The sequence below is a fragment of the Cygnus atratus genome, chromosome 19, assembly GCF_013377495.2.
Source record: "Cygnus atratus isolate AKBS03 ecotype Queensland, Australia chromosome 19, CAtr_DNAZoo_HiC_assembly, whole genome shotgun sequence".
NCBI classification, from domain to species: domain Eukaryota; kingdom Metazoa; phylum Chordata; class Aves; order Anseriformes; family Anatidae; genus Cygnus; species Cygnus atratus.
This window is the reverse complement of record NC_066380.1, coordinates 75,215-102,220: the sequence shown is the minus strand read 5'-3', so window position 1 is coordinate 102,220 and position 27,006 is coordinate 75,215. Positions and strand designations below refer to the sequence as shown.

Genomic DNA, 27,006 nt, shown 5'->3' with positions numbered 1-27,006 from the left:
TAGTGCATACCAACTTTCCCACCCCCAGCCCTCCCTTCGCGCCTATTCTGTCTGGAAGGTTGAAATCAGTTTTCACAGGTCTTCAGACATCTTGTGCTTCAGCTCCCTGTCCATCTCTGCAGCCTCTCACTGGACCTGTTCCAGTGCATAATTGTCTATTTTGTACTGGGGAACTCAACACTGAATGTGGTTGCGGATGTTCTCTTGAATGTTGAATGTAATTTAAGACTCTCTTCCCTTGAACTACCAGCTATGTACTTGGTAGAACATGTTAGTGTACAGTTGGCCTTCTGTGTTATAAGGGCATACTACTGATTCATGTTCAATTTGCTGTACAGTAGCACTCCCAGGTCCATGCCTGTAAAGCCACTTTCCATTGAGCTGTCTCCAACTATCCCTTTGTGTGGAATGATTCTCAGATGCAGAATGGTGCATTTGCTTTGGTTAAACTCAAGATTTCTGCCAGTCCATTTGTCCAGTTTGTTAGTCCCTCAGAACAGCATTCCTAATTCCCTTGCATATTGACTCTTCCCCTTCCTATGGGTCCCCCCCTTTGCACCTCCAATTTAGAATCATTATAAACGTGCTGAGAGGGCACTCTGCATCATCAGTGTCACTAATAAAAAGATTAACCAATTCTGGCCCTTGAAGAATACTATTAACTGGCTACCAGTTGGATTTCATATCACTAATGACCACTCTTCAAGCTTTTCATTAATCTTGCAGTCCAAATATTCAATCCATATTTCATCAGCTTGAGTATAATGGCATTTTTGGCATGTTCCTGCCTAAACTCCTCCTGTGAAGGAATCTTAATTAAACTTTCAAGGTTAATGCAATGTTTTATAGGTGTCCCATCTTCACACAGCTTCTTTAACATGAGTTACTGCACACATCAAGCACAACATAGTTATGCTCACCTTAAGAACAATGAGACCTGCATTTCCAGACAGGTTATTGCAAGCTTTCTGTTTCATGTTGGTTTTGGTTTTGGTTTTTCACTTTTGAGTGAGATAGCAAAAGCTGTAAGAGATCATCACGTGTGCCCCACTTGGCGTAGTTTAAATAAAGTGCTGTGAATTTGGCTTCTACCTGATAAAATCCTTAACTACAAGCATAATTTCAAAGTAAATTGGCATGAATAAAGGTGGAAAACTGGGTAGTTAAAGACTCCAGCCTTGTATTCAAGAGATGCTGCTCCACTGTGAATTCATGCAATTCCTACCACATCACTCCAGTATTGATTCTTGCCTATAAAAATTCTCCTTCCACTGGTGCAATTCATACTATATACTTTTGTTCATTACTACACAAGGAACTAGGTCTCCACAGATAGATACTGGAAAGAAAAAACATCACACTTAAAATACTAGTGCTAGGCAAATTCATCTTTTCAAGGACCTGAGCCAATCTTCATGAAAACTCCTGTTTTCAGCTTGTGTAAAAATAGACATTAAGGGGAGATTTTATTGTAAGGAAAACAAAAACAAAATAAACAAACAAAAGAAACCACCTCAAAGTATTTCTAAAGCACAGGAGTTGCGATGTCATTGATACAGCTTTTAAGTACAAGTCATACAGCACAAAAATATGTAGAGTATTGCTACTCGATAGTTAACTCATCTGTTCATCAGGTCTCTTACAGCTGATTAAAATAGATGTTTTTTCACTCCTATGCCTTTTTTTTCCTTCAAAATTTTGATTTTTTTTTTCTTTTCAGAGATGTACCGTTCACATATGCCCCTGATTTCTAAATCTAGATGCAGCAACTACTTTAAGTGCGTAATTATAACTTCAGCTTTCTGGGAAAAGTGTATGGCTGCTAGACATCACTTAATGTAAGTGTGATTCTTGGTGTAGGGATTGAACGTCATCTTCTGATTCATTTTATTTCTAACTGTCTGTGAACTAAACTACATTCCCACACAAACCATAGGAAACGTGAACTATAAAATACTGATCAAATCATTCTGAGTGAGATAACCACCAATAAATACGATAATAGTGTCAGATGTTCTCTAAGGTTAATTGCTGTGGCAAGCTCTATCAGATAGATGAAAAGTTGGTTCATTCTGTCTGAGGAAAGCTCATATCGACATATTCCTGAGCTTAAACAAATTATTATTGTTAGCATCTGATCCTAGTTAAAGGACTGCGTTGATTACTCAATTTCAAAGATTAAGTGCTTAAAGCTATCTCAAGGAAAAAACATTTTGACAAAAATCAATTCTAGGGAGAGAAAGGGTCTATGTTCTCATTCAATTTAAAAAAGCAGCCATGCACTGTAACCAGTATTTGCTGATACATATAAAAAAAAACAAACACAAAAGTCTACTCTAAAATAGTAGCTTCACCTTCTGTTCCAACAGCAAAAAAAAAAACAAAAAACAGGGCAGAAGTCGGGTACAAGCATTATTTCATTTTAGACTTAATGGTGGATTTGAATGGTTTAAACATTACAAGCTATGCTTCAGAGCTCAAAAGGTATGCTTAAACATGAGTAAAAGAAAAAGTTAGTGGCAAATACTGTTAGCATGCTGTGTTGCATTATGTCAAAAACAACTCATTCCCAAATGCCCAAATAAAAGTAAATGATTGTGCACTGCATGATGATACCACTAGGTGTGCAACTTTGGTTCATGCAAAGTTTCATTTTATGGACACACTGCTGATAGTCCTGAAGATTCTGCATACGTTATCTTTTCAGCCATGTTCTTTCCATAACACCAAATGGATACTGTGGTCTGGCATACTGGTGGCAAAAACCAAGCCCATATCGTTTTGGCCATTTAGTCCATTTAACCAAGACATTTCACCAGCTAAAAAACTTGAACCTCTCTTTGATTTTCTGTACTCTGGTAGAGGCCAGCGGCTTATCAATTTTTCTGTCCTCAAGTCCATTATATACAGGTATCTGTTATCAAATAGTAGAGCAAATATCTCTCCAAAGCCCAGCAAGGACACATTTGAGAAGTCAGGAGGCTTGATAACCCTGGAAGATAAAACAGTGTTGTTAGAAACTCTGTCACTACATAGTCATGAACCAGCATTACTAAAACAAATTCTTATGTGTCTATAGAGAATAAGTGTCTAAACTCATCTTTTCTAAATTATTCAAGAAGAACTAGATGAAAATTTTTCAAATCAAGGAAGTGAGCCCTCAAGTCAGGCCTGTGGTTTCAGTGCAGACTTTCTGCATTCAGGACAGACCCTTCTAAAGATAAATAAATGTTAAGGTTTGAAAGGGATTGTGCACAGCAGAAGAGGAAAAAAAGAAGTCAATTTCCAGATATACACAAAAGAGCAGATGTACTTGTATTTTACAGTAAATTTTCATAGGGATTTCACACCTAAATGTCTTTAAAAAGGTACAAGATCTGTTACTATTCTTTTGACCACTCTTTTAAAAAAAAAGCTGGAAATAAAGCATAGAAATGTCTTTTTGTGACAATACAATAAATCATTCAGCATTGGTCCTTAAAAGAATGTTGCTTTACTGACCCTTAGCATAAGTTAAATATTTTTACTTTAGGGAGAAATAACTGAATATATTAGTTCCACTAAACCTTTGGGATTTTGTTGCCTTAATAAACAAAACTTGAACAGAAATTAAAGAGAATGTTTTCCACAGCTGACTGATTATAGCATTACATAAAGCACAGAACCAAGGCACAAAAACATATGGAGATGAAAAACTGTTCTCAGCACTGAGAGAACATCTTTCTCTTTTGAAGAAGCACTTCTTCTGAAGTAGATCTTCCTACAGTAGGCACTCTTCAAATATTCATGACATTTCAATTAAGAGTCTGCTAACAGTTCTAGAATGCACTTTTTTGATAAGTTACAATCTTTGATGACACCATTTCCAACAGACAGAACCTCATTCTGTTTTTTGAAACAGAATACTTGATCCTTTTTTTGCAGTCCAATAGATTTTACTGTCATTCCACACTGTTATTGAGAATAACAGATTTCAGTTGAGTAGTGCTATATAAGGGAGAAATGTCTTTTTAATACCTTGTACTGTCAAATGACCTGCAGAAATGGTCTTCTGGTTTGCTGCAGAGCAATTTGGGTAGCAACATTAGCTTCCAGTCACTACAGTTTTATGTTCAGAACTAGAGCACTGAAGTCTGATTTAAGTCTATTTTGAAAATCTACAGCACATGTATTGAAAATAAGAGTAGTGTGTGGCCAGAAAGCAAAACAGCAATCAAATGGTTGGTATTAACAGGTGATAAATTAGAATAACATCTGGTCAAAATAAACAGAATGAAACCAAGCCAACCCAAGCCTTCCTCCATATTTGAAGTTCTGGCAGTTAGGTGAAGTCTCCGGTGACTGGAAAAAAGGAAACATCACTCCCATTTTTAAAAAGGGTAGGAAGGAGGACTCGGGGAACTACGGACCAGTGAGCCTCACTTCTGTGCCTGGGAAGATCATGGAAAAGATCCTCCTGGAAGCAATGTCAAGGCACGTGCAAGACAAAGAGTTGATCTGAGGGAGCCAGCATGGCTTCACCAAGCGTGAATCATGCCTGACCAATCTGGCGGCCTTCTACGATGGAGTGACTGCATCAGTTGACAAGGGAAGACCAACTGATGTCATCTGCCTGGACTTCTGTAAGGCCTCACGCGGTCCCACATGACATCCTGATCTTCAGCTTGGAGAGAGAGAGATTTGAAAGGTGGACCATTCAGTGGATAAGGAATTGGCTTGAAGGTCGCACCCAGAGAGTGGTGGTCAATGGCTCCATGTCCAGGTGGAGTCTGTTGATGAGTGATGTCCCTCAATGGTCCGTTCTGGGACTGGTACTGTTTACTATCTTTATCAACAACATAGACAGAAGGATCGAGTACACCCTCGACAAATTTGCAATGACACCAAGCCGAGTGGTGCAGTTGATACCAAAGAAGGAAGAGATGCCAGCCAGAGGGACCTGGATGAGCTAAGTCTAAGTGCAAAGTGCTGCACCTGGGTCAGGGCAATCCCAGACATGAGGACAGACTGGAAGAAGAACTCATTGAGAGCAGCCTTGCAGAGAAGGACTTGGGAGTTCTAGTGGACAAAAAGTTTGACATGAGCCAGCCGTGTGCGCTTGCAGGCCAGAAGGCCAACTGCATCCTGAGCTGCATCAACAGAGGATTGGCCAGCCGGTTACGGGAGGGGATTGTCCCCCTCTACTCTGCCCCACTTGGAGTACTGCATCCAGGTCTGGGGCCCCAAGCACAACGATGTGGATCTGTTAGAACGGGTCCAGTGGAAGGCCACGAAGCTGATCAGAGGGCTGGAGCACCTCTCCTGTGAAGAAAGGCTGAGAGAGCTGGGGATGTTGAGCCTAAAGAAGAGAAGGCTCCGGGGTGACCTCATTGCAACCTTGCAGTACTTAAAGGGGACTTAAAAAAGATGGAGAAAACTTTCTGCTTTGTCAGATAATGACAGGACAAGGGGGAATGGCTTTAAACTAAAAGAGGGGAGATTTAGATCAGAGGTTAGGAGGAAATTCTTTACTTGGAGGGTGGTGAAGCACTGGAACAGGTTGCCCAGAGAAGTTGTGGATGCCTTATCCCTGGAGGAGTTCAAGACCAGGTTGGATGAGGCCCTGGGCAACTTGATCTAGTGGGTGGCATCCCTGCCCATTGCATGGGGGTTGGAACTGGATGATCTTAAAGGTCCCTTCCAACCCACGCCATTCTATGATTCTATGAATATGTGTGAAGAAAGATGTTTAAAGATTTTTTTTATCAAGATCCTTTTGAATTGCATCTAAAGAAAGTTATTAAAAACAATACATTTCATATAATACTTCCACAGAATACTTTATATTTTCTTCAAAGTACACCACTGGAATAAGTTCTACACACCTTAAGATGAAAGATTTACCTGAGAATATCATAGCTGGCAAAGTCCCACTGGTATAATCCTAGTGCTGAACTGCACACTATGTATTTACCATCGAAGTGCAGCCTGGGCTGCAGGGATATGCTGCGATCTTCAGAAACAGACAGTGTTTTCAAACATTTGCAGTTTATTTCCCTTCCGATAGGCCAAATCTAGAATTAAAAAACAAACAAAAAACATTTTAAGACCACAAAACATTCAAGTTATAAACCATTACTCAAATAGGCTCAGTCTCTTGTTAAACGGCAGGTAAATGTGCGAATGTTTTTCAGAAATACTTATCTTCTTTATCTTATCTTCTAAAAACAGCAGTATTTGCCCAAGAGTTTCACTGTCACATTAGCACATTAGGCATGAAAAAAAAACCTTATTTTTTTAAATTACCATTCATGTTGAGCTACCATTTGATTCTAAACATGACAGGAAGTATTGACAAGTTAGCTTCCAAAGAGTTTCTTGTCTTGTACACAACTTTACAAGTAAGGACTATGAGGGAAAAAGTCCTATTAATTGTAAATCAGCAGAGCACTCAAGTATTCTATTTCCCTAGGAAGAACAATGATGTGTTCGTGACATATGGTACATACCTTGATTTCATACTTATCTGCACTTAGAAGAATATAATCCCCGGGACTATGCATAAGAGATTTGACTTTACACTTCTGCAAAACTACCTGTAATTGAAGGATGTAATGACTTATTCTGATGCTGTTAACCACGCATTCATTTGTATTTTCCATTTCATTATACAGGAGTATGCTACAGAGATTGTTAAAGGCAATACAGATACTTTTAGCAACTGAAGGGAAACTGCTGTTTACACTTTTTTTGCTCCTACTAGTGAGAACTTACTGTACTAATACACTACGATATGTACTTCTCTACAGTTCTCCCCCCAGCACACATTCCAAGTTCTGAAATGCTCACAAGGAAAATACTGTTTCTCAACTTCAGAACACTTATGTCATGCTTAGACTTTGGTTATCAAGATCATCACTCTTTCTACATAATTTTTAGAGTAGCTTTCTTTCAAAACTACTGTATTCATTTGGTCTTTGAATTGAACACCAATTCCTAGTATTATTCCAGCTGCTTTGGAACAGAAATCTCTTCAGTGTTCTGAAAGGTTTAGTTACAGCTGAAGTATTTTTTCTTTTGAAATGTTATTTTGCAATATATACATTTCTTGATATTTTTCAGGTTCTGCACCTAGGGACAAGGTTGGGATTAGGAAACAGAAATTCAGAACACGCTAAAAACTTCATGCAAGGAAGTCTTTTGCAAGTGTTTTTAATTAAAAAATCAATATTCCCACCTTAGTGACCCATTCTGTGTGTCCAGTAAGGGTATTCAGGCATGTTCCTGTTGATAAGGCCCACACTTTCACACTGAAGTCTGCAGAGCCACTGACCAGAATGTCAAGTTCATCATTGTAATCCACACTAAAAACTACAAACAGAGCAGGTTTTAAATAAGGAATACCAGTCTCTGTGCATGTGTTTTTATGAGAGACACTAACTGGGTCAAAATGCATAAGCTACTACAGTTTTAACTGTTGTTCTTGAACTGTATATATGAATTATCAATGCATCCCCAAACGTACACTACAAAAGTACCATTTGTACAAATTAAAAGCATGTAAATCAGTGGTTCCATTATGACTGGATTACAGTGAAGTGTAACATCACTGTAGTTCCTAAGATAATAGTTCTAAGAAGTCAATTTCAGCAGGATTAGTACGACTGGTACGTCATACAAGAACAGACCTACAGCTGAGTTGAGGATATTTTGTGGTAGAGGACAGATAATTAAGACAGAAATGCAAATAGAGATTCCCAGGATCTATTGTGCTCTTTCCTGTAAGACCATCTCCAGTTTGGGGATATAAACACGTCCTATTGACACGTGCTCCCTGTTATATATGGCTTGCCTCTTTTTTTTCCTAAACTCTAGAGCACTACATCACCACTGCATTTAGTATTATTCTCCTGCAAAAAACTATATTACTATGCCTTGGCATTATCCAAGGACAGACAGATCTAGATCTGCTCTGGCCACTTCCCTCCCAAAAAGTGATTAGGGACAGAGCTTTAAAACAATATGCTATTGTACGGAAAGCTAACTTAAATTATAATGTGTTCTATTATATGTGATGTATATTACTTGAGTGGTGAAATTAAAAACTGAGAAGTTCAACATACCTGCACCAGTGTGTCCTCTGAAATGCTGTGTCTTTGCCCCAGAGCTCCACTCCCAACAGGCTACTGTGTTATCAAAAGATCCTGTTACAAGCTTTTGTTCATCAAACTTCACTGTAGCACAAGTGTGTGTCTGGATACCATAGATGCACTGACCTGTGCTTACATCCCACAGTTTTGCAGACAAGTCATCTGATCCTAGAATATAAAATAACAGGATAATTGCAAGCAAATAATATATACAATTTTCAAGCCTTCACTAGTATTTCATTTTTGTCTTAAACATAGCATTTTCACAGAATCACAGAACAGTTGAGGCTGGAATGGACCTCTGGAGGTCAACCCCCCTGACTCAAACAGGGCCATGTAGAGCCAGTTGCCCAGGATCATGACCGGATGGCTTTTGAGTATCTCCAAGGAGGCAGACTCCAAAACCTCTTTGGGCAACCTGTGTTAGTGCTCCATCACAGCACAGAAAAAAAAAAAAAAAAAAAAAAAAAAAAACACACACGCAAGGGTTTCCTGACGTTCAGATGGAACCTCTGGTGTTTCAGTTTCTGCCGACTGCCTCTTGTCCTGTCACTGGACACCTTTGATGAAACTGGTTCTACCCTCCCTTTAGGTATTTATGTATATTGTTAAGATTCTCCCAGGCCTTCTCTTCTCTAGAGAAAATAGTCCCAGCTCTCTCATCTTTTCCTCATAGGAAAGAATTAACAATCATAATTATGCTGCTAGATGTCTGCCTTCCATTTTTCCCTTCCATAGATTCCAGCACCCACTTTGATTGATAGTATCTACTGAAACAAATGCCTGGAAGCTTTATAAGATAGATCACACTCAGGTTTGGGGAGCCACTGACTATACTGTGTTTTAGTTTCTTTCAGGTAGGAAAGGAGTCCATCGAATCAGATCAAATCAAAAATCAGAAAGATGGAAAGACCGCAGATGAATACCAGACCCCCTCACCTGCCATTTTCCTTTCTTCCCCTGGATGTTTTTTGTTGTTGTTGTTGTTGTTTTTGTTTTTTAAAACAAATAAACTTATAACAGTAACTCAAGTCTGCTGGTTTTAGAGAGTGGGAAAAAGAGCCCAGACCATTCCATCTCTTTTTTTCTCCTGTGGTTTCAGCACATAAATGTGCCACTTTTCAGTAACGTTTGACAATGCTGCTTCGTGTGGATTTTCCTTCCCTGCTGACTAGGAAAGTGAAAGACTGGCCAGCGTCTAGTTGCTAGTTTCTAGTAAACACCCTAATGTACCAGCTGATGTGGGGGTACTTAGCCACTATTTCCAACTTATTCTATAACACTGTGTTTTCAAGTCATTGGGAAATCCTTGGAATATGCTCTGACAGTAGTTACCATTCTTTCGTACTTAATGTTTCATATTTATTCTGGCTGTATTTCTGAGTTCAAACTGAAATCTTGAAGTCTGCATTCTTCAGGAACGAAGCTGAAACCACCATTACAATATGCAAGTCAGATTAGTAGCAAGGTTAAATCTAGTTTATAGGTCTTTATACAAGAGCTTAGATTATGTTAAGAACTGAAAGTGCTTATGAATATATCAGAGAAATTGTCTTGTCACAAGGAAGACACTTTGCCTCATACAGCTTGAGAGACTGCAGTGACCATACATACGGTCAGCCCAGTCAAGGTCCCTTTAACCTGACTAACATATCTTCTAAAGGATAACTAACATAACTGTACTTCTCAAATGTGCTTGCTAATATGAAGAATGATATGCAACAAGGTTACCATCTTCTTTTTTTTGACCAGTAAAGAAATTGGTGTCCTTGTGTATTTTTTTTTCTATTAAAGTGACTAGTGAGCTTACTAGAGCCAGAAGCTTCAGAAACTGCAAAACAAATTTTTTTTGAATCACATTGAATTGAATTAGCATTATGAAAATAATCTGTCTGGTCAAGGAAAATCAACTTGTAATTAATCAAATGAGGCTGTGTAGAAGATAACAAAATTGTAAGACTACAAGTTTTCTGAACTTCCTACCTGTGCACAGAAGACCATCTTTATAGTAAAGTGCATATACTCTGGCACTGTGTCCAATTAAAGAGGATGTCTCAAAGGCTTCATGGTCCTTCAGTTGCTTCATCCTTGAAATAGCCTTTAGGTAAACCTTCTTCCAGTGTAGAGGATCCTGAACAGAGTCATCTATTTGCCAACCCAAATTCTTACATGCAGTCTGCCAGACCTCTGTACAGGCACTTATAACCTTATTCCATTGCTTAGAGACGAGGCAACATGTGAGTAAGGTCTGAGGATCAAGCCATTTTAACAGATAAAAACTCAGTTCCAATGGAAGAAGTTTGAGGAAGTCCCTCTTGAGAAGAATCTCTAGATTATTGGAGAGGTGCCTGAGCTGGACTGCTCCACTCAAGCTAATCAGGTGATCCAGAGTTTCATTTTTCTGCAAGTCCGTCAGAGAAAGAAATGTAATAGAAATGTTATCAAGCCATGCTTCAAAGTCCTTTTTCTCCATAAGGTTATGGAAAAATTTACCTGTGATACATCAAAATACTGTATTAGTTCTATTCAGAAAACAAGGTAAGCATCACATCTTTATTACTGGTATATCAGTATTCCATCGGTTAAAGCATAGACTGAAGTGACCAAACACATCATAAAATATTCACGAGGCTAGTAATGAGCATTTGCACAAACTTTGAACTATTGTCTGACCTGTATAAGACTTAGAAGTGAGTTGTACAGAGCAAGTGCGTGTTAGCATTCATTATGAATATTTACATCTTTCTTGTTACAGGTTAACATTTTCAAGTTCTCAATCCAGTACGGGTTGATTCAAGTTTTAAACCTACTACAACATATAAACACTGTCTTACAGTTTACTTATGGTTAAGCAGAAAAAGGGAAGAGAACAAAGCATACAGAGTGATAAGAAGCTAGTTACTGACAGAATTTATTCAGACTTTCGTCCTGAACCACTTTATGGGAAAAAGAAAAAAAAAAAGTTAGCTGCTTTGTGTTTAAAGAAGATACAAAGATATGTCTGGAGAATTGTATTGAAGGATGTTAGTCATCTTTTGTATCTCTCTGACTTCTTTAATTTTTTTTCCCTATTTCCCAGTTTATTTCCAATGAACAGAATTAACCATGAAACTGAAGGCTTCAAATGCTACTTCTTGAACTCTGTAATCGGTATGCACTTATACTATGCTGTAGCATTCTCAGGTTCCTACAATATGTTTGAAACGTCTGGCAAACAGTTAAAAAGCTTTATTTATATGTATTTTCTCTGGAAGAACTCATTCCACTCATTAGATAACTAACCAAATTTAATTAATAGAAGCTCCCAAATCTAAACAATTGAGGAATCTGAATGGGAGTCAATAATATGTTTATTTCTGTACAGAAATGTATTTCTGTTTACCTTCACAGAATAAGACCTTAAAGTACACCTCTTAACATGGCATAGTAGCACTGAAAAGTAGTCTTCACTATGAGAGGCTGCACATGGCCTGCATAGAAGTATCGATTCTTGATAAAAACACAGGAAGGCACTGGGCATTAAATGCACAAAACCAGCTGCTTCTGTCGAGTCACAAGTTCATGCAGTAACTGTTACTGTTGACAGCACGTAAGGGCTTTCCTCAGCACATATGGCAGAAAGCATATCTGCTGCTCTAACAGGCACATGTTCTCTTTAGAACAAACACAAATTTCTAACAGTCTCCCTAACGATAAAAAATACGTGAACTCTAAGGTGTGTGTTGCATTCAGCACATGACGCTACTGCTGAAACCAACAGCAGCTGTGAGGGCCCGAAACCGGTGCTGCGTACATAGGGCTCTTTCCTAGGCGTTCTCCGACAACCGCGCCACTCCCCCACCCGTTCCCATTTCCATCCACAAGCAAAAAGCACGGCGAGGACCGGAGACTTTTAGCGCAGCTGCAGCCAACAGCAGCCGCCTGAACAACTCCCTCTCACCTCAGGTAGCGGCCAGGCGCGGAGCGTCCCTCGGCAGGCAGCCGCCACGGCTCGCGCGGTCCCCCGGGGCCCGGCAGGAACTGGGGCTTCCCCGCAGCCATCGCTCCTGCAGCAAAAGACAGGCTCCCGCCACTTCCGCAGCCCGCACCACAACCTGCAGGCACCCGCGGGAGCGGCCGCCCTCGGACACTGCTGTGCGCCTCAGCCACGCCCGACGCGGGAGGGGGGCTGAGGGGGAGGGCGCGGAGAGAAGGCGAGCCCCGCGCCGTGGCAGCTGCGCCGGGCGAACCGGCCGGCACCCGGAGGGAAGGCACTCGGCCGGAGCCCACGGCTCTCCGTAGTCGGGCAGCTTCCGGCGCATCCTCCAAACGTCATCGCGCCCCGCTGCCGCAGCCTAGCCGCTTCCGTCTGAACTAGAGCTTGCGAGAGGCGCGGTGTCCCCCTGGGGTCGGCGTTGTCCTGAGGGCCGGTGCCTGCCCTGGAGCGCGGCCGGCTGCTCGTGCAGAAGTGCTTGGGGCTGGCCGCGCTGGGGCGCTCCCCGCGGTAGGGGCATGGCGGCAGAGGAGTCGCAGTACCTGCTGGGTTACCCGGCTTCGGACGCTTACCAGAGGTGAGCGCGGGCGCTGCGGCCCTGCCGCCTTGGCTGGCTCGGGGACAGCGCTCACTGCACTGGAGATCGTCCGCGGCCGGTATCGGGGCAGGGCGGGAGGGGGAACGTGACGGATGCGAGCTCGGGGTCGGGACCTCTGTCAGGCCCGTCTGGGCATTACCGGCCCTTGTGAGAGGGGTCGGAGGCGGCGCGATCCTTCTCATCCGTCTCTTCTGCCTCAGAGTGCAAAACAAGAAGCTGTACCTGGCCACGTTTGCTGCTGTCTTAGGACCACTTAGCTTTGGCTTCGTGCTAGGCTATAGCTCACCTGTTATACCAGAGCTGAGGAAAATCAATGATCCTACATTAAGATTAGACAGCAATCAAGCGTCGTGGTTTGGGGTAAGTCTCTGTATGATAGTGTTACCATTATGTGATTTCGATTTAAAGGTAAAGAAGATACTGTTTACATAAGGGGGTCTTACTCCTCGTAAGAACAAGGATAAATATGGATCTTGTTAATGAGATTTTTTTTGTGAAATTAGTGATTGATTCAGATTTTTCCTGAATGACGATGCTGTTGTGCTCTGATGACCCTCAATTAGCATATATGAGTAAATGCCCGTGTTATTTGAACTTATTTTTGATGATAAAATACCTTGTGAGAATTCTCAGCTTTCTCAATTGAGCCTGTCAGGGGATCACAGAAAATCGACTCTTTAGTAAATTAGGTGTAATCCGTCAACATAGGGAATATTTGCTTTTTGGATACAGGTTGGACTTCAGGTTATTCAAGATAACATTCTTCAGGGCTTTAAAACAGTTTGAAGGCCTGTTTGTGAATGGATGGCTTTATAGACAGATTAAAAAGGTTACTTCTGTTTTCCCTTCTTCATTGAAAGAGCTTTGTATGTGATCTGAAAATTACTTGCTGTTCAATTGCGGTGAGTAGTGCTTCTTGGCCATGGTTTGATTAGGAATTTAGTGTTTATTTTGGTTTTCAAAACACCTGCATGTTCTTGCACAATTTTTTTTTTCAGAAGCGGCTATTTACTTTAAAAGCAAGCAAAAACAACAACAAAAATGTTTTCATTTATATGCATATATGTATAAATATACGCACATGTATTTTTAAACTTTTTTTTGAAGTCTGTAGTAACATTAGGAGCTGCTGCTGGAGGAATACTGGGAGGCTATCTTGTGGATAAAGTTGGGAGAAAGCTGAGTCTAATGCTGTGCTCAATACCGTATGTCTCTGGATATGTAGTTATCATTTCAGCTCAGAATGTCTGGATGCTTTATTTTGGACGAATACTGACTGGCTTAGCCAGTGGAATTACTTCACTTGTTGTTCCGGTAAGTAAGGTGTTATTTCTGTTGGTGAGTGGTTTGTTTGTTTGGTTCATTTGTTTTTAAAGCTTTTCTAGGAGAACGTTTGTTATTTCACAGTATTATCATAGGTGGCTTGGATGCAGTAACTAACTCTAGCCAAGGCAGTTTGTGGATTTAAAATAAACTGATTTTTACAGGATCGTATTTTGCGTATTTTTAGTCATGAAGAAAATACAAATACAAAAATGTTTTATTTATTCTAATAGCACTTCTGCATTATGCATTCTTAGTACAGTGATATGATCCTTCAGATTTTTAGTCTGTCCTTACTATCTGATTGCTTCTGTTTGTTTTAATATTAGTAGCTATATCTCTTGAAGTTGGATTTTTGTTTGCTTGTTTTTGCTATTGCCATCTGCTTCTAGTAGTCTTGTATTTCACCAGACTTCTTAGGTTTTCAAATAAACTATGTTCACTCACTCATTCTAGCGCAACACCGAGCAGTGTTATGGACTCCTTCCATTTAACTGCTGTCTTTGGAACATTAACTTTTCACAAGCATTCAGAAATATCTGTGCAGCAGGTTAATGGAAAGAATTCATTCTCTTGTTGTCTTCTTTTTTTGGTATAATTTGCCTATTGGATCTAGTGGCAGCAAGATATAAGCTATCTAGAATTTCAGAATTCAAGCTTGTTTCTTTTCTGGTGGTTCCAGCATTTCTTGCTTTTGAAGTAAAAAGCTAACTGAAAATTAAAGGGAAAGAAGTCATGGTGAAGTACAGAATAAATGTTCAATTATCAATCTGGATAGTTATAAAAACAACAACAAAAAAAAGATTTCAGCAGTGGGATCTAAATTATAATCTTGTACAACTTTCTCTATTGCTAAAAGCTTGGTTATGCAATCTGTTGTGCTAATGCCTATGAAGGAACTCTGTTTTCTTTACGAACGACTGCTTTCTTTTTGTTTCCTGGAGCTGAGCTTTAAGTTCCCGTTTGCAAAGGCATTCATCCACAGCCAACAGTAAAAGATCTATATGACTGCAGTGATGAGGGAGGAAAATGTTATCTGTAATACCATGGTTTTATAGCTGTAAACTATTTCTGAACTAAGGATTACTTATTTTTCCTCTTGAAAAACTTAAAATTGTAACTTTGGAAAAAAAAATTACATCTGTAAACATGAGGGATTTCTCTTCTATGTTTCTATGTATACTGGTGAGCTGTAGCTGTTGACTTAGGATCAGCATTTTTTTTTTTTTTAAAGAACTGAAAAATTTAAGTTGTTCCCAAATTTTGGAGGAGATATGTTTGCTGTTTATGTATGTTAAGATGAGCTGTCAGTTGAGGACTTCGTGGAGAATGCCATAATACGAAGTCTTTACTGTGAATGAAAAATTTTCAACTTTCATTTGCAAAGAGTTTTATGTGTGGTGTGGGCCATGTGTTCATGCAAAGACTGTCCCAAGCACCAGAATGCCTTTCAATGATGCATTTGTTGTTGATATGGCTAACAAAAGAAACCGTTACTAATACAAGTTTAGTCATCTGTGGGATGCTGATACATCAGCATTTTTCTGTTTTAGGGCCTCCCCTTTTTCCATGTTTTTTCCATAATGCCAATGTGCATTTCTGACATGGTACTTTTCTACTCATGCCATTCTACTTAAGTTTTTTTTTTTAGAGAGGGGAGTTACTAGAAAGTATATCTGTATTTCAGAAATGAATTACTTCTCAAATTCATGATCCAAAATTGGATAGAAGTAATTAGATTTTTCTCCCTATGTTTTAGGTGTATATATCTGAAATATCTCATACAAAAGTCCGTGGTATGCTTGGCTCTTGTGTTCAGCTGATGGTGGTAACTGGCATACTTGGAGCCTACATTGCAGGTATTGGGGTTCGGGCTCTAAAATGACAATAAAGAGTTAGTACATGTAATGAAAGAACTACACTAAGGAATCGAAACTAGCTAATGTTCAGTCTTTCTTTTTTTTTTTTTTTTGCCCAGGAATAACACTAAAATGGCACTGGCTGGCAGTGTTGTGTTCTTTTCCACCCTGCATAATGCTTTTGTTGATGTCCTTCATGCCTGAAACACCAAGATTTCTGCTGAATCAAAACAAACATGCAGAAGCCATAGCTTCTTTACAGTTTCTGCGGGGACCATATGTGGACCATGAATGGGAATGCAGGCAGATCAAAGCTAATGTTGAGGAGGAGGTGATGAGAATCTGATTTACATTAACATTTTTTTTGCATACTATCTGAAAGCATACAGTGTAATTAAAAGGGTTTTTAACCATTGCTTGCTTAGTAGCCTTTTCTACAAACATCAGTCCAAACCTGTTTCCTCATACAAATGAAATTTAAGAATCAGTGAGATTTAGAGTCTTTTTTTTCCACTTCCTTTCAGCTGCAACTATCACTGTTGGCTGCCATTGGTATGCCTGAGTAGCAGTCAAGCTCATGATCTTGGTAATTATCTGTGCTGATTGACATCTAATTTTTCTTTATCTAGCAGTTTTGGAGGATTGTTCAACATCTCTTAACGCTAATTTCATATTGTTTGTGTTATATGAAAGCATTTCCTCTTGCACCTCTCCAAATGCGTCATTTGTTGGTGGTCTCTAATTTAGAATATTGAACTTTTCATGGAATCATTACTTCATCTTTTTAACAGGGACTAAATCTCTCTGAATTTAAGAATCCTTCAATCTACAGGCCGCTTCTTATTGGTGTGGCTCTGATGTTCCTTCAGCAAGTAACAGGCATTAATGCAGTTATGTTTTATGCAGAAATTATCTTTGAAGATGCAAACTTCAAGGTAATCAGTTTGTGTTGCCAGATTGGTAAATGTCTGTTGTTTCTGTGTTGCCAGATTGGTAAATGTCTGTTGTTTCAGTTTAGTAGGTACTGAGTAAGTCTAAAACATGTAGCAAACTGACTTGATGCTGATCCTGCCCGCATCATAAATAACAGTTTGGGTTTGGGGTTATAGATACCCTCTTGACTGTGTTACTCTGGCATATCTGAACATGACTTTTTTGGGGGGAAGTATGTTGTGTGTGAAACTTTGCTACTGATAGAAATTCTTGTTATAGTCATCTTAATTCGTAACTTTTTTTTTTTTTAGTACAGTTACAAATCCAATGCTTCAGAGAAAGTCAAACTCTAGTGAGAAGCTGTGACTTGTTTTAAAGTTTATTAAGAGACCAGTATGTTATGTTAATTAATCTTTATGTTGGCATTTATTTTTATTTATTTATTTAAGGTTCTTCCCACCCACCCCCAATTTCTGTGGGATAGCTTTTCTTCCTCCAGAGTCAAGAAACAAATGCATCTTTAACGCTTAATAAGTGATCCTGTTATCAGCCTGAAAAAGCAAATTCTTCTCCCTGCCTCTTACTTTATTTCAGAACAGCAGAATGGCTTCTGTTGTTGTGGGTGCCGTACAAGTATGTTTCACTGCTGTGGCTGCACTTATCATAGATAAAACTGGACGGAAAGTGCTGCTTTACATATCTGGTAAAACATACTACTGACTTCAGTTAGAAAAAGAACCATATAGAGTACCAGAAAGTCTTGTAACTGTTGGGAGAATTACGTATTACAATTTATGTATGTTAAGTGGTTTGCTTTATAATTTAACTATGGACTTAATTCATAAGAGGAAATTGTCACATTATATGTACATAATTTGATTGTTTGACTTGGACTGGCCATAGCCAAATCACAGAATCATCTAGGTTGGAAGAGACCTCCAAGATCATCCAGTCCAGCCTCTGACCTAACACTAACAAGTCCTCCACTAAACCATATCACTAAGCTCTAAATCTAAATGTCTTTTAAAGACCTCCAGGGATGGTGACTCAACCACTTCCCTGGGCAGCCTATTCCAATGCCTAACAACCCTTTCAGTAAAGAAGTTCTTCCTAATACCTAACTAAAACCTAGTACTAGTGTTTACAGTTTATGGTATTTAACCTAATGTATTCTTTGGACACAATTTCTGATTGTTTGTCAGAACTCATTGTAGGTGGAACCCCTTAAACCTGCATATGGCTATCCTTTTTGTCATTTTACCAGGCCAGTTTTTACTTTGGAGTAGCTAGGTCATGAAGACACAATACATTTTCCTACCTAAGGTGTCTAAAAGTGGTCATTTCAAAGTAGCGTCTCCATAGCTGCAGCTACATTCACAGAGTGTTGTGCTGTTTAGCTACGCGAGGCCGCATGTAGTTTAAAAAAATTTAACTTTACAAATAAATGTGCCAACCCCCCCCCCCCAAATGTTTGATATAGTTGTTGCATTGCACACTTAATAGCAATGACTGCTTTAAGGACTTTTGTTTGACTAATGCATGGAATGATTGTTTGGTATCTTTCACTCTTGTCTAAGCCAGTGTTTGTTTCCAAGAACCCTATCTTTTTAGAAACGCTTCTGCTAGGACCAGCATATCTTGTATTTGGCTGAGCACCTGTGTTTTAGCTCTCAGAAAGAAGAGTACTTAAGCTGCGATCAGTGACAACATGGTTATTGCTTACTTTTCAGGGATCATCATGGCTGTCAGTACTGCATTGTTTGGGCTTTACTTTAAAATGGTCCTTCGACATGGGAACAACTCATCAAATGCTGATCTGTGTTTCACTCTAAATACAGTATCCCCAGGAACAGAAAACAGCCTATCCTGGCTTGCAGTAGTAAGCCTAGGGCTCTTTGTTGCTGGTGAGTGGAACAAGCTTCTAAGCAGACATTACATGACACTCATAATTGCTGTTGAATGTGACAAATTTGTTCCATCTTGTCACATCATTGATAAATGGAGTTCTGTTTGACAGAGCTTTTTTAGTGTACGAGACAAAGTTAGGCTGGGCATTCACAACCCTGCTGATCAAGCCAGCAGTAAAGTAATTAAGCCTATGTCCTGGAAAATCAATTTATACCTCCTTCTTGTAATACTAAGTAGTAATCGCTCAGTTTGAATTACTTTGTAGTCATTAATGGAAAGAAGAGTCTTTGGTAGTATTTGAGCCATACTGAATTCTGTGACAGTACAAGGAAGCAGCAGTAAGAAACAAGGTTAATTTTTAAGTAGCTTCAGAAACCTCTCAGTAAGAAATTTTGCTTGTTAAGACTATTGTTGTAAGAAATTTGACATAGAGTGCAATAGCATATAGTGGGCCACCCTCAAGTAAGTAACTCCAAGCTTTTGCTAGAGGCAGTTTTTTGCAGAATCATCCTAGAATATGGAGTTACTTGCCTAACTTGACCATCATTCAGTTTTCCCTTTGAAATATACTTAACTTGCATTTAATCTCTTCTGTTTGTAATTTCAGGTTTTGCCCTTGGCTGGGGTCCTGTTCCATGGCTGGTGATGTCTGAAATTTTCCCACTTAAAGCTAGGGGCATATCTAGTGGTGTCTGTGTGTTAACAAACTGGGTTATGGCGTTCTTGGTAACTAAGGAATTTCATGATTTGATAGTAAGCATCATAAATTACAATCCAGTATTTCTTTTCATCAGGAAACTTATTTAAGATGATTCTGAGAGAGCATTGGGCCAGTCTTCTCTGGTGGCCCAGACTGTAGTTGCACAGTAACAATTTATCATAATATTTTGCTGTTGTTTCCCTTCCCTCAGGCTTTAATATCCTATGGCACATTCTGGCTCTTCTCTGCCTTCTGCTGCCTCAGTGTGACTTTTACAGCCTTTTATGTACCTGAAACAAAAGGACAGACCCTGGAACAGATTGAAGCCCACTTCAGAAGATCTTAAGTCGGAGGCTGTTACTGATATGAAACCTTTATATCATGAATTATGGTGCTGTTGCTAAAACTGAATCTCACTTGGCAGATAGTTACACAGCTTCCTAGCAAATTGTTTTAATGAATTTTTGTAAAATGTTTTTCCCTTCTCCCCCCACTTGCAACTTGATTATCTCTGTATGTTCACTGTAGCATATCTTCCTTGTAAAAGTCTTAAACATACTCCTTCTTAAATTGCCATGTTTTTTTTGTTTATTTTCCCCTACCTTGTGCAGACTGTAATGGACAAGAAACCATGTTTAATGTATTGGCTGGTATCTTTTTTTCTAATAGGTAAATCGAGATCTAATTTTATAAATAATAATAAAAACAATTCCTTGTTCTTCTGTACCTTTTCCTGATGGCATATGGAGAAACTAGTGATAGAGCCTGGATAATGTTAATTTCAGACTGTGACTTTTCTTTTATGTGTGTTACTACTTCAATATCTGGGATACCTGACCAAGGAAGTAAGTCTAGATCCCAAACGGAGATGAAGGTTTGGCTTTAGTGGGTGGTAGTGTTAGGGTGGCATTATCTGTCCTAGTGCTGTCAGGTTGGCTAGAAATGCATTTAAATCACAAGATGGGTTGTAACTCTCAGCAGAATGTTTTTTGGAGTCTCCTTTTCAAAAGAAATCAATAGATCTTGTAGACTGAGACGATATACCTATATATAGCCAGAAAAATGGAGGAAATCTGTCTTTTGTAGCCTTAAGTTAAGGGGTAAAGATCTATAACTGGAGATTCCCGAAAGACTTAATGGCCCAGAAACACAAACCAACGCTGAATTATAGCTCTTGTCCAAGATGGGTAATGCTTAAGATACAAGCACCAATCTCAGCAGCTGTGACAGCACTTGAATGAATGACATGTCTGAAATGCTTTGTACAGAATTCAACTAGAAGTAGTAATCCAGCGCTGTTGGCAGCCATACTACCTCTTTTCTTTTTAATTTCTCTTGATTGATGAACCAAATTTAGAGAAGCCATTAGTCCTGCAAATGTGAAAGAAAGAATCGATGTAAAGTTTATTACATATGAAGGAATAAATCTTCTCTTCCTCCTTCACAAAAACAATAAATTACAATAAATTAAAACAGTTCCAGCTGTGATAGGAATGTTTCTATTTGGATGCTACATCTAAAACACAAACCATACGCACTATCACATGACATTAAAAACAATGATAATACATACTTAAGACAAGTGGTATTAAAGAGATTTTGATCACAAACTCAGCAATATCAGTCATTAAATTACAAAAACAGTCTGCCAACATTCAAAGACTGTTAAAATTGACACTGCAGGTTGATAATACTGTCTGCATAAACCTTCAGAGACATTTTCCATCCAATCGGATATATATCTAGTAGAGCTATAAATACACACACAAAAATAACCTCTTATTTTTTCTCCTGAAATTATAGGCTAATATGGTTTCAGTAGCAAACAGGGTGTCAGTCAGTTGCAGGTCAGCAACAACAAAGTGAAGCAGCTAGGCATTAAACAGCCTGGTGAAGTGGCTGTGCTCAACTGTAATAATGCACATACTTTCTACCCTGCATGCTAGTACAGATGTTTACTGTCTATTGGCATAAGAGCTTCCTTGTATTATTATTATTATTTAGTTCTCTGGGTATAATTTATTTCTCCACAAATTCAGACTATGCCTAAGTATCTGAGAAAACTGCTTTAACAGAATTAGCAAGCACTGGGCAAATTAACCATGACATCAAAATTGTTAATGACACCAGTCAGTATCACACACGTGTGTGTGTATATATATATACACACACACACACACACACACACACACACATATATATACAAACACACATTAAAAAAAATAAATCCAAATCCAAGGACTAGGTCTCAAATGCAGACTAAGCCACAGCTCTGGGGACGCTCCTGCATCTGCAAGCACAAGCCATAAATGCAAATCAGGCAAGCCTGCAAGAGCTTGAAACTCGCTTGTCCAAATACACCTAGAACAGCAGAGAGGAAATGGCAGGCACAGCAGCCTTGGCCATATATAACAATGCTACACTTCCTGTGGGTGCAACCTAACCTATTACCTGCCCTACTAAGAACTGTTTAAATATATATGCAGTTGACCAGCCCAGTACTCCAAAAATATTTTAATTTTAATCTACCAATCAATTACAAATGCTTGCACATGTATAGGGACAGATACATGAATACAGACAACAAAACTGCTACTCATTCTGAGTGACACTTCACATCCTGTCACGGACTGAAAAAAAGAAAGAAAAAGGCCAGAACAAATGAAAATTCCTCATTCCCCAGTCTAGGAAACAACTGTAATCAGAAGAGGCCCCACTTGTTCCTGGCAAACCAATCAACTGGAGTTATTATTCACATGTCCATTCAACCTAGAGTCTGCATCTTTTGCCATAATGAGAGCACCCAGCCCTTCCAAAGTTGTGCTTGGCTCTTTATCTCCTCAGAGTGAAACATCCCATTGCTTTCAGTTTCAAACATTTTTAAAATTTATGTGTACTCCATTGCCACTTGAGGAAAGAGTTAGAAAGAAATGACTGTTAGTCTGGAACACAGGTAGGTTTATCTCTCTTCAAAGTTCCTAAATGTCAAACCGGTACAGACCTTGGAAAGGGCTCATCAGCCTTGAGTGACATATTATGCACATGGGAAGGATTTAACTAATGTCTCAGGGCTCTCAAGTCCTACTTACACTTCAAAGCTGTGATGGTTTATCTGCATGCTGTACAAACGCAATGCAAGGATGATGAGTTGCTCAAAATTTTGCATCTCCATTCTTGAACATAATCAAAATCGAATGACATCATACTGAACAAGCTGCTCCAGTTTTCATTGTTTTGAATGGAGATGCCCGGGGGCAGCTATTGGACTGGATGATCTGCAGTGATCCCTTCTAACCTCACCTAGTCTGTGATTCCATGTGTTGTTTCCCACGGTGTTGATGAGGTATATGTCCATTCTAAATTAGCTGCCTGTTCAGTCCCACTGCTTGAACCAAGTAAATTACATTCCTATAGTTTAGTCAGACTAACACATGATACTGAAGTGATGACAATCCCCTGTCCAGAAGAGGTTAAAAGCCCCCCTCCTCCAACACATCCATCAAGTGAAGCAGGAAACATTTCCTACAGAAACATATCTGTAATAAGAGTTCATAACTGGCCTTCAGTTTAGCTTAGCTTGATAGTAACTGTTCGAGCTGGTAACAATTCTTCCTTAGTGGAAGGAATTTTTTTTACCCTTCTGTTGAAGGTGGTAGCAAGCTTTATTCAGTATTCTTCTTTATTAGAAAAAGCATCTACCCATCATAGCTGTAGTTTTAGAGATTTTCTTTTTTCTCATGCATATGATGATCAGCCAACACTAAGAACACAGGCTACTAATAGCAGTTTTAACACAAGATGTGAAAGTGGCAATGGTCGTGCTTAGGGTGGACAGGGCTGCTACTTGTGTCCAAGGCTACTTTCTAAGCTTTAATGAGTATACGCATGTTACAAAGAGGAACAGAAATAACATGATTCCAAGGGGCTGTATTAACAAACAGTATACCTGTCCATCCCAGTAGCCTTCCAATAAGCCATTTCATGTTTCCTGGTCACCTGACACTGGTTTGAAGAGAGATTACAAAGACGTATGAAAAATGTGGCCTTTAGAAATGATGAACAAGAACATATCCATCAATACCACCACTTGGCTTTTGTTTTGATCAAGAGCCTGAATAGGATGGATCTAAGACACTACTTTGAGACAGCCAATGGCTAGAAGCTAGTTCAGAGAACAACGTCTCATCACACTAAGATGCATGTAATTCATGCCACAGTCTGACAAGACTACTCGTATACTGGCTATTTGTCCAGTTTTCCCAGCAGTTTCACATTATTGTGTGATACTTTGTCTTTTAGATACGACAAATGTGAAAAAGAACTTCACACACTGGTTCCTGTGGCTTGTGTCAAACAAAATTCAAGCACAACTACCATGTTCCCTGCCTTCTACCTACGCTCCAGGCTGCTCTTGTACGGTAAGTAGAGAGTAAACTACACATACGTGACCCTAAAGCCTCAGTTACCATACCTAGGAGTCATATAAAACAAAATAATTTTGCCTGATCCCTCCTTCACCTCCTTCTGCTAGGTCCAATATTATTCCCACGTGCCTGCATGACATGGTGGTTGACCACAGAAGTAAATACTCAAGAAGTGACAGTACTGTTAAGGCACTTACTGCATACCTAAGGAATGAAGACAGGCCTTTTTTCCAGTGTTCAGATCCTGCCTGTCCTGTACGAGTAATAGTATTTTAGGTCCGGTAGTTCCCAATGTGACCTGCATAACAGTTTGCATCTGACACGTTAAACTATACCATAAAATTCAGACTGGAGGGGAGAGACAAGCCAATTGATATGGGATCTATACTTCCTCCCTCCTAAAACTATTCCAACATCCTCTTCCAGATAAAATAAATACCATGAAGCTAGTCTGATCCTTTTTTTTCTTTTTTGTCTAGCTTAAGCAGTCAGACTTTTGCTGTATTCCTTACAGTACTTTTGCTGCTTGTTAGTATTTGCTAGATGTCATCAATACTGCTATTACAGGCAGAACTCCACACACACACTTCATAGCAATACTTTATTGCCACTGCTGTGGTTTCGCATCCTGACTATCACCCTAGGTCAGTTATAGTCAAGCTTTCTCCATTCTTCTTGATCTCTCTACTGCTCCATCTATAAGGTCTTTCTATGTCTTTCAGGATACCTAAATGTGTGTTTGTTCAGGTTCTTCAAACAAGTTTTCTAATCAACATATGTATACACATGTATATTCAACTACTATCAAGCTATCATTTAATCATGTTAAATCATGCTAGAATAGCAGAGGTGAACCTCTGCAATACATTTAAAATCTGATATTCTAAAAGTTCAAAGCAAACTTTCCAGTTAAAATTTTATTTTAATTAAAGCCTGAGTTTTGCAGCACACTGGTACAGTCTTCAAAAACACCCACACAACAGAAATAAAAATACTACACTGAGAAACCTGTTTATGGAAAAAGGTGATGCTTCAGCTTTCTAAAAATATCCAAGCCCAAACAGTGCTTCCCCTAAAATTGATTCAATGAGTCCACACAAGTGGTTACAACTTGCAGCAGAATAAGGACTACATGATACTTTGAGACTGACTTTTTTTTTAAACCATAGCTAACCAGATAAGTAGAACAGAGTAAATGGATACTAGTGTGTTTTTTTTGTTTGTTTGTTTGTTTGTTTGTCTTCCCCCAGAGACATTCTCAAAAAGAATTACAAGTTTTTGCAAAGACTCTGAGGTGTAAGTAGTAAACACTTCCAGGTGTTTACTAAGGTTCACCCCATACATATTTAGGTGCAAAAACACTAAAGTACAAGTAGCCACTGGTTAATACTGCTTCTGCCCCTGTACTAATTAATGTTTAAAATATTGCTTCTTTTCTTGATCAGCTACTCTGGCTGAGAATAAGAAGTAATCCTTTCAGTTAAGGCCTTGCGTATTTTCTTAGGCGGAGAAATAAAGTCATCATATACCATGAAACTTTGCAAAAAAAAAAAAGTTTTACAATCAGACAGACTGAAGCAAAAGGCACAAATCACCAGATGTCATGCTTGGACAGGGGAAATCATGACACATAAATGGTATTACAAAATAAATCAAGGATACAGAAATATTTCCACATAAAGAGCAAGAAATACCCTAATAAAGCCCAAATCTTCATATATAAAAAGCCTGGAAGCATCACTTTTTCATGAAAAACAGCAAACCCCTTCAAAAAATTGTCTAAAATTGATTTTTGGCATAGAGGAAAGGGTTAAAAAAAATCAAGCTTTAATGATGAAATACTGTCCTTTAACAAAACGAAAGATCTAATATGACTATTTCATCATAGAAAACTAGCTTCTTGGCAGTAAAACTTCAGCCCGGTCCATTTAGAAAAATATGTTTACTTGGAGCAATGAATTCTATTGTTGGTGTAAAAGCAGACAACAGTTAATTCTGATGCCAGCACAGGAATCTTTGTGTAGTCAGAGAGAAAATCAGGGCACAGGCTTCTGCCTGTAATGAGGACATATGCAGGTGCACTACAGAAACAGCATTCCAGTAGTGGAGAAATACACTGTATTTTTGACTTTCAATTTTATGGAAGATTTGAAAGCTTGTATTTTCTTATAAAAAGTCCTCCTACTCAAAGATTCTTAATGCCAAAACAGTTTTCAAGTTTCTCTTAAAAAAAATGTGCAAGGACAGGTCAGAGAAAAGAAAACAGCACGTTTGTGTTACCTCATCTTTATAGAATAACCATCACTCCTCAGTGAATAAAACACAGCTCCATCATTTCAAGGACAGACTGCACTTGCACTGTCTGGAAAGACCTTGTCTACAAGCATTTTTTTTTTTTTTTTTAAGAATGAAAAAACAAAATGAGTGATTTACATTATCAAATTCTTCTTTCTACATGGTGCACACTTGTAAAACAGCTCATGATATTAGTAACAGCAATTAACTTAACTGAATGCCACTTTCATTCAGGTACTTCAAATATAAGAAGCTCAGAATAAATAATACTTTTTACTTCATTTTCAGCCTGAAGCTCTCATTGATTACCTACCTTTAGAATGCCACAAAAAGTAATGTTTCATTAACTGAGATAAGAAAACATACATATGTCAAAGATGTAAGCATCACCAAATCAGGCTAAGCAAGCCAGAACAACATGGGATCTATAAAGATTAATCACCAATACTTCCAGCCACATTTTACCACTAGAAGCAGTGTTTCTGACATTCCTACAGAGCTCACAGATCTGTAAGAAAAGGTGAAGTAAGGAACAGTCTGTTGATCTTCACTTCAAGTCAATGATGTCCTCATCGTATAAAGAAGTCAGATGGAACGGATAGCTAGATGGTGAGCTCTCCTCTCTGTTTGCTACAGTATCAGGATCTGAACTAGTGGAAAGATGACGACTCTCAGAAAAGCTTTCAAAAGAGGTTGAGATTAATCTGCAAAGATGAAGACAAAAGTTACTGAGAAACAATACACAGGTAAGGGCAAGCAGGGTCAGTGGCTATTTCTGCATACAATCAAGTTATCCCAAAGGGGGAGACAAACCATTAAAACTGAATTTCTCTCTGTTTTACTCTGCTTCCACACCAGGCTAGC

General features: G+C 39.0%; 3 protein-coding genes across 49 annotated transcripts in view; 1 reads left to right on the top strand and 2 right to left on the bottom strand.

Moving 5' to 3' along the window:
• Window positions 1-1,436: 1,436 nt before the first annotated feature.
• On the bottom strand, window positions 1,437-12,429 carry FBXW2 (F-box and WD repeat domain containing 2). Of its 2 annotated transcripts, XM_035555141.1 has the most exons (7): window positions 12,070-12,429; window positions 10,113-10,622; window positions 8,103-8,297; window positions 7,217-7,350; window positions 6,489-6,575; window positions 5,884-6,053; window positions 1,437-2,992 (listed from the first exon to the last, which is right to left on the bottom strand). In XM_035555141.1, exons 2-7 carry the CDS (start codon window positions 10,600-10,602, stop codon window positions 2,704-2,706), a joined length of 1,365 nt encoding a protein of 454 aa, XP_035411034.1. In that variant the 5' UTR covers window positions 10,603-10,622; window positions 12,070-12,429; the 3' UTR covers window positions 1,437-2,703. The 2 variants fall into 2 exon arrangements, with proteins under 2 accessions (XP_035411034.1, XP_035411035.1); XM_035555142.2 differs by lacking the exon at window positions 6,489-6,575 and having other exon boundaries at window positions 12,070-12,410.
• Window positions 12,430-12,451: 22 nt separating this feature from the next.
• SLC2A8 (solute carrier family 2 member 8) lies at window positions 12,452-20,132 on the top strand. Of its 2 annotated transcripts, none has more exons than XM_035555137.2 (10): window positions 12,452-12,679; window positions 12,901-13,060; window positions 13,808-14,014; window positions 15,783-15,882; window positions 16,002-16,213; window positions 16,674-16,817; window positions 17,410-17,518; window positions 18,546-18,719; window positions 19,331-19,476; window positions 19,635-20,132. In XM_035555137.2, the coding sequence occupies exons 1-10, from the start codon at window positions 12,621-12,623 to the stop codon at window positions 19,767-19,769; spliced, it is 1,446 nt and encodes a 481-aa protein (XP_035411030.1). In that variant the 5' UTR covers window positions 12,452-12,620; the 3' UTR covers window positions 19,770-20,132. The 2 variants fall into 2 exon arrangements, with proteins under 2 accessions (XP_035411030.1, XP_050570486.1); XM_050714529.1 differs by lacking the exon at window positions 12,452-12,679 and adding an exon at window positions 13,433-13,602 and having other exon boundaries at window positions 12,913-13,060; window positions 19,635-20,064.
• A 140-nt stretch (window positions 20,133-20,272) lies between these two features.
• Window positions 20,273-27,006, bottom strand: part of GARNL3 (GTPase activating Rap/RanGAP domain like 3) — a 61,876-nt gene continuing 55,142 nt past the window's right edge. For all 45 annotated transcript variants that reach the window (XM_035555082.2, XM_035555089.2, XM_035555066.2 and 42 more), the window contains one exon: window positions 20,273-26,846. In XM_035555082.2, coding sequence (XP_035410975.1) covers window positions 26,690-26,846 — 157 coding nt within the window. In that variant the 3' untranslated portion in view covers window positions 20,273-26,689. The remainder of the gene's footprint in view (window positions 26,847-27,006) is intronic.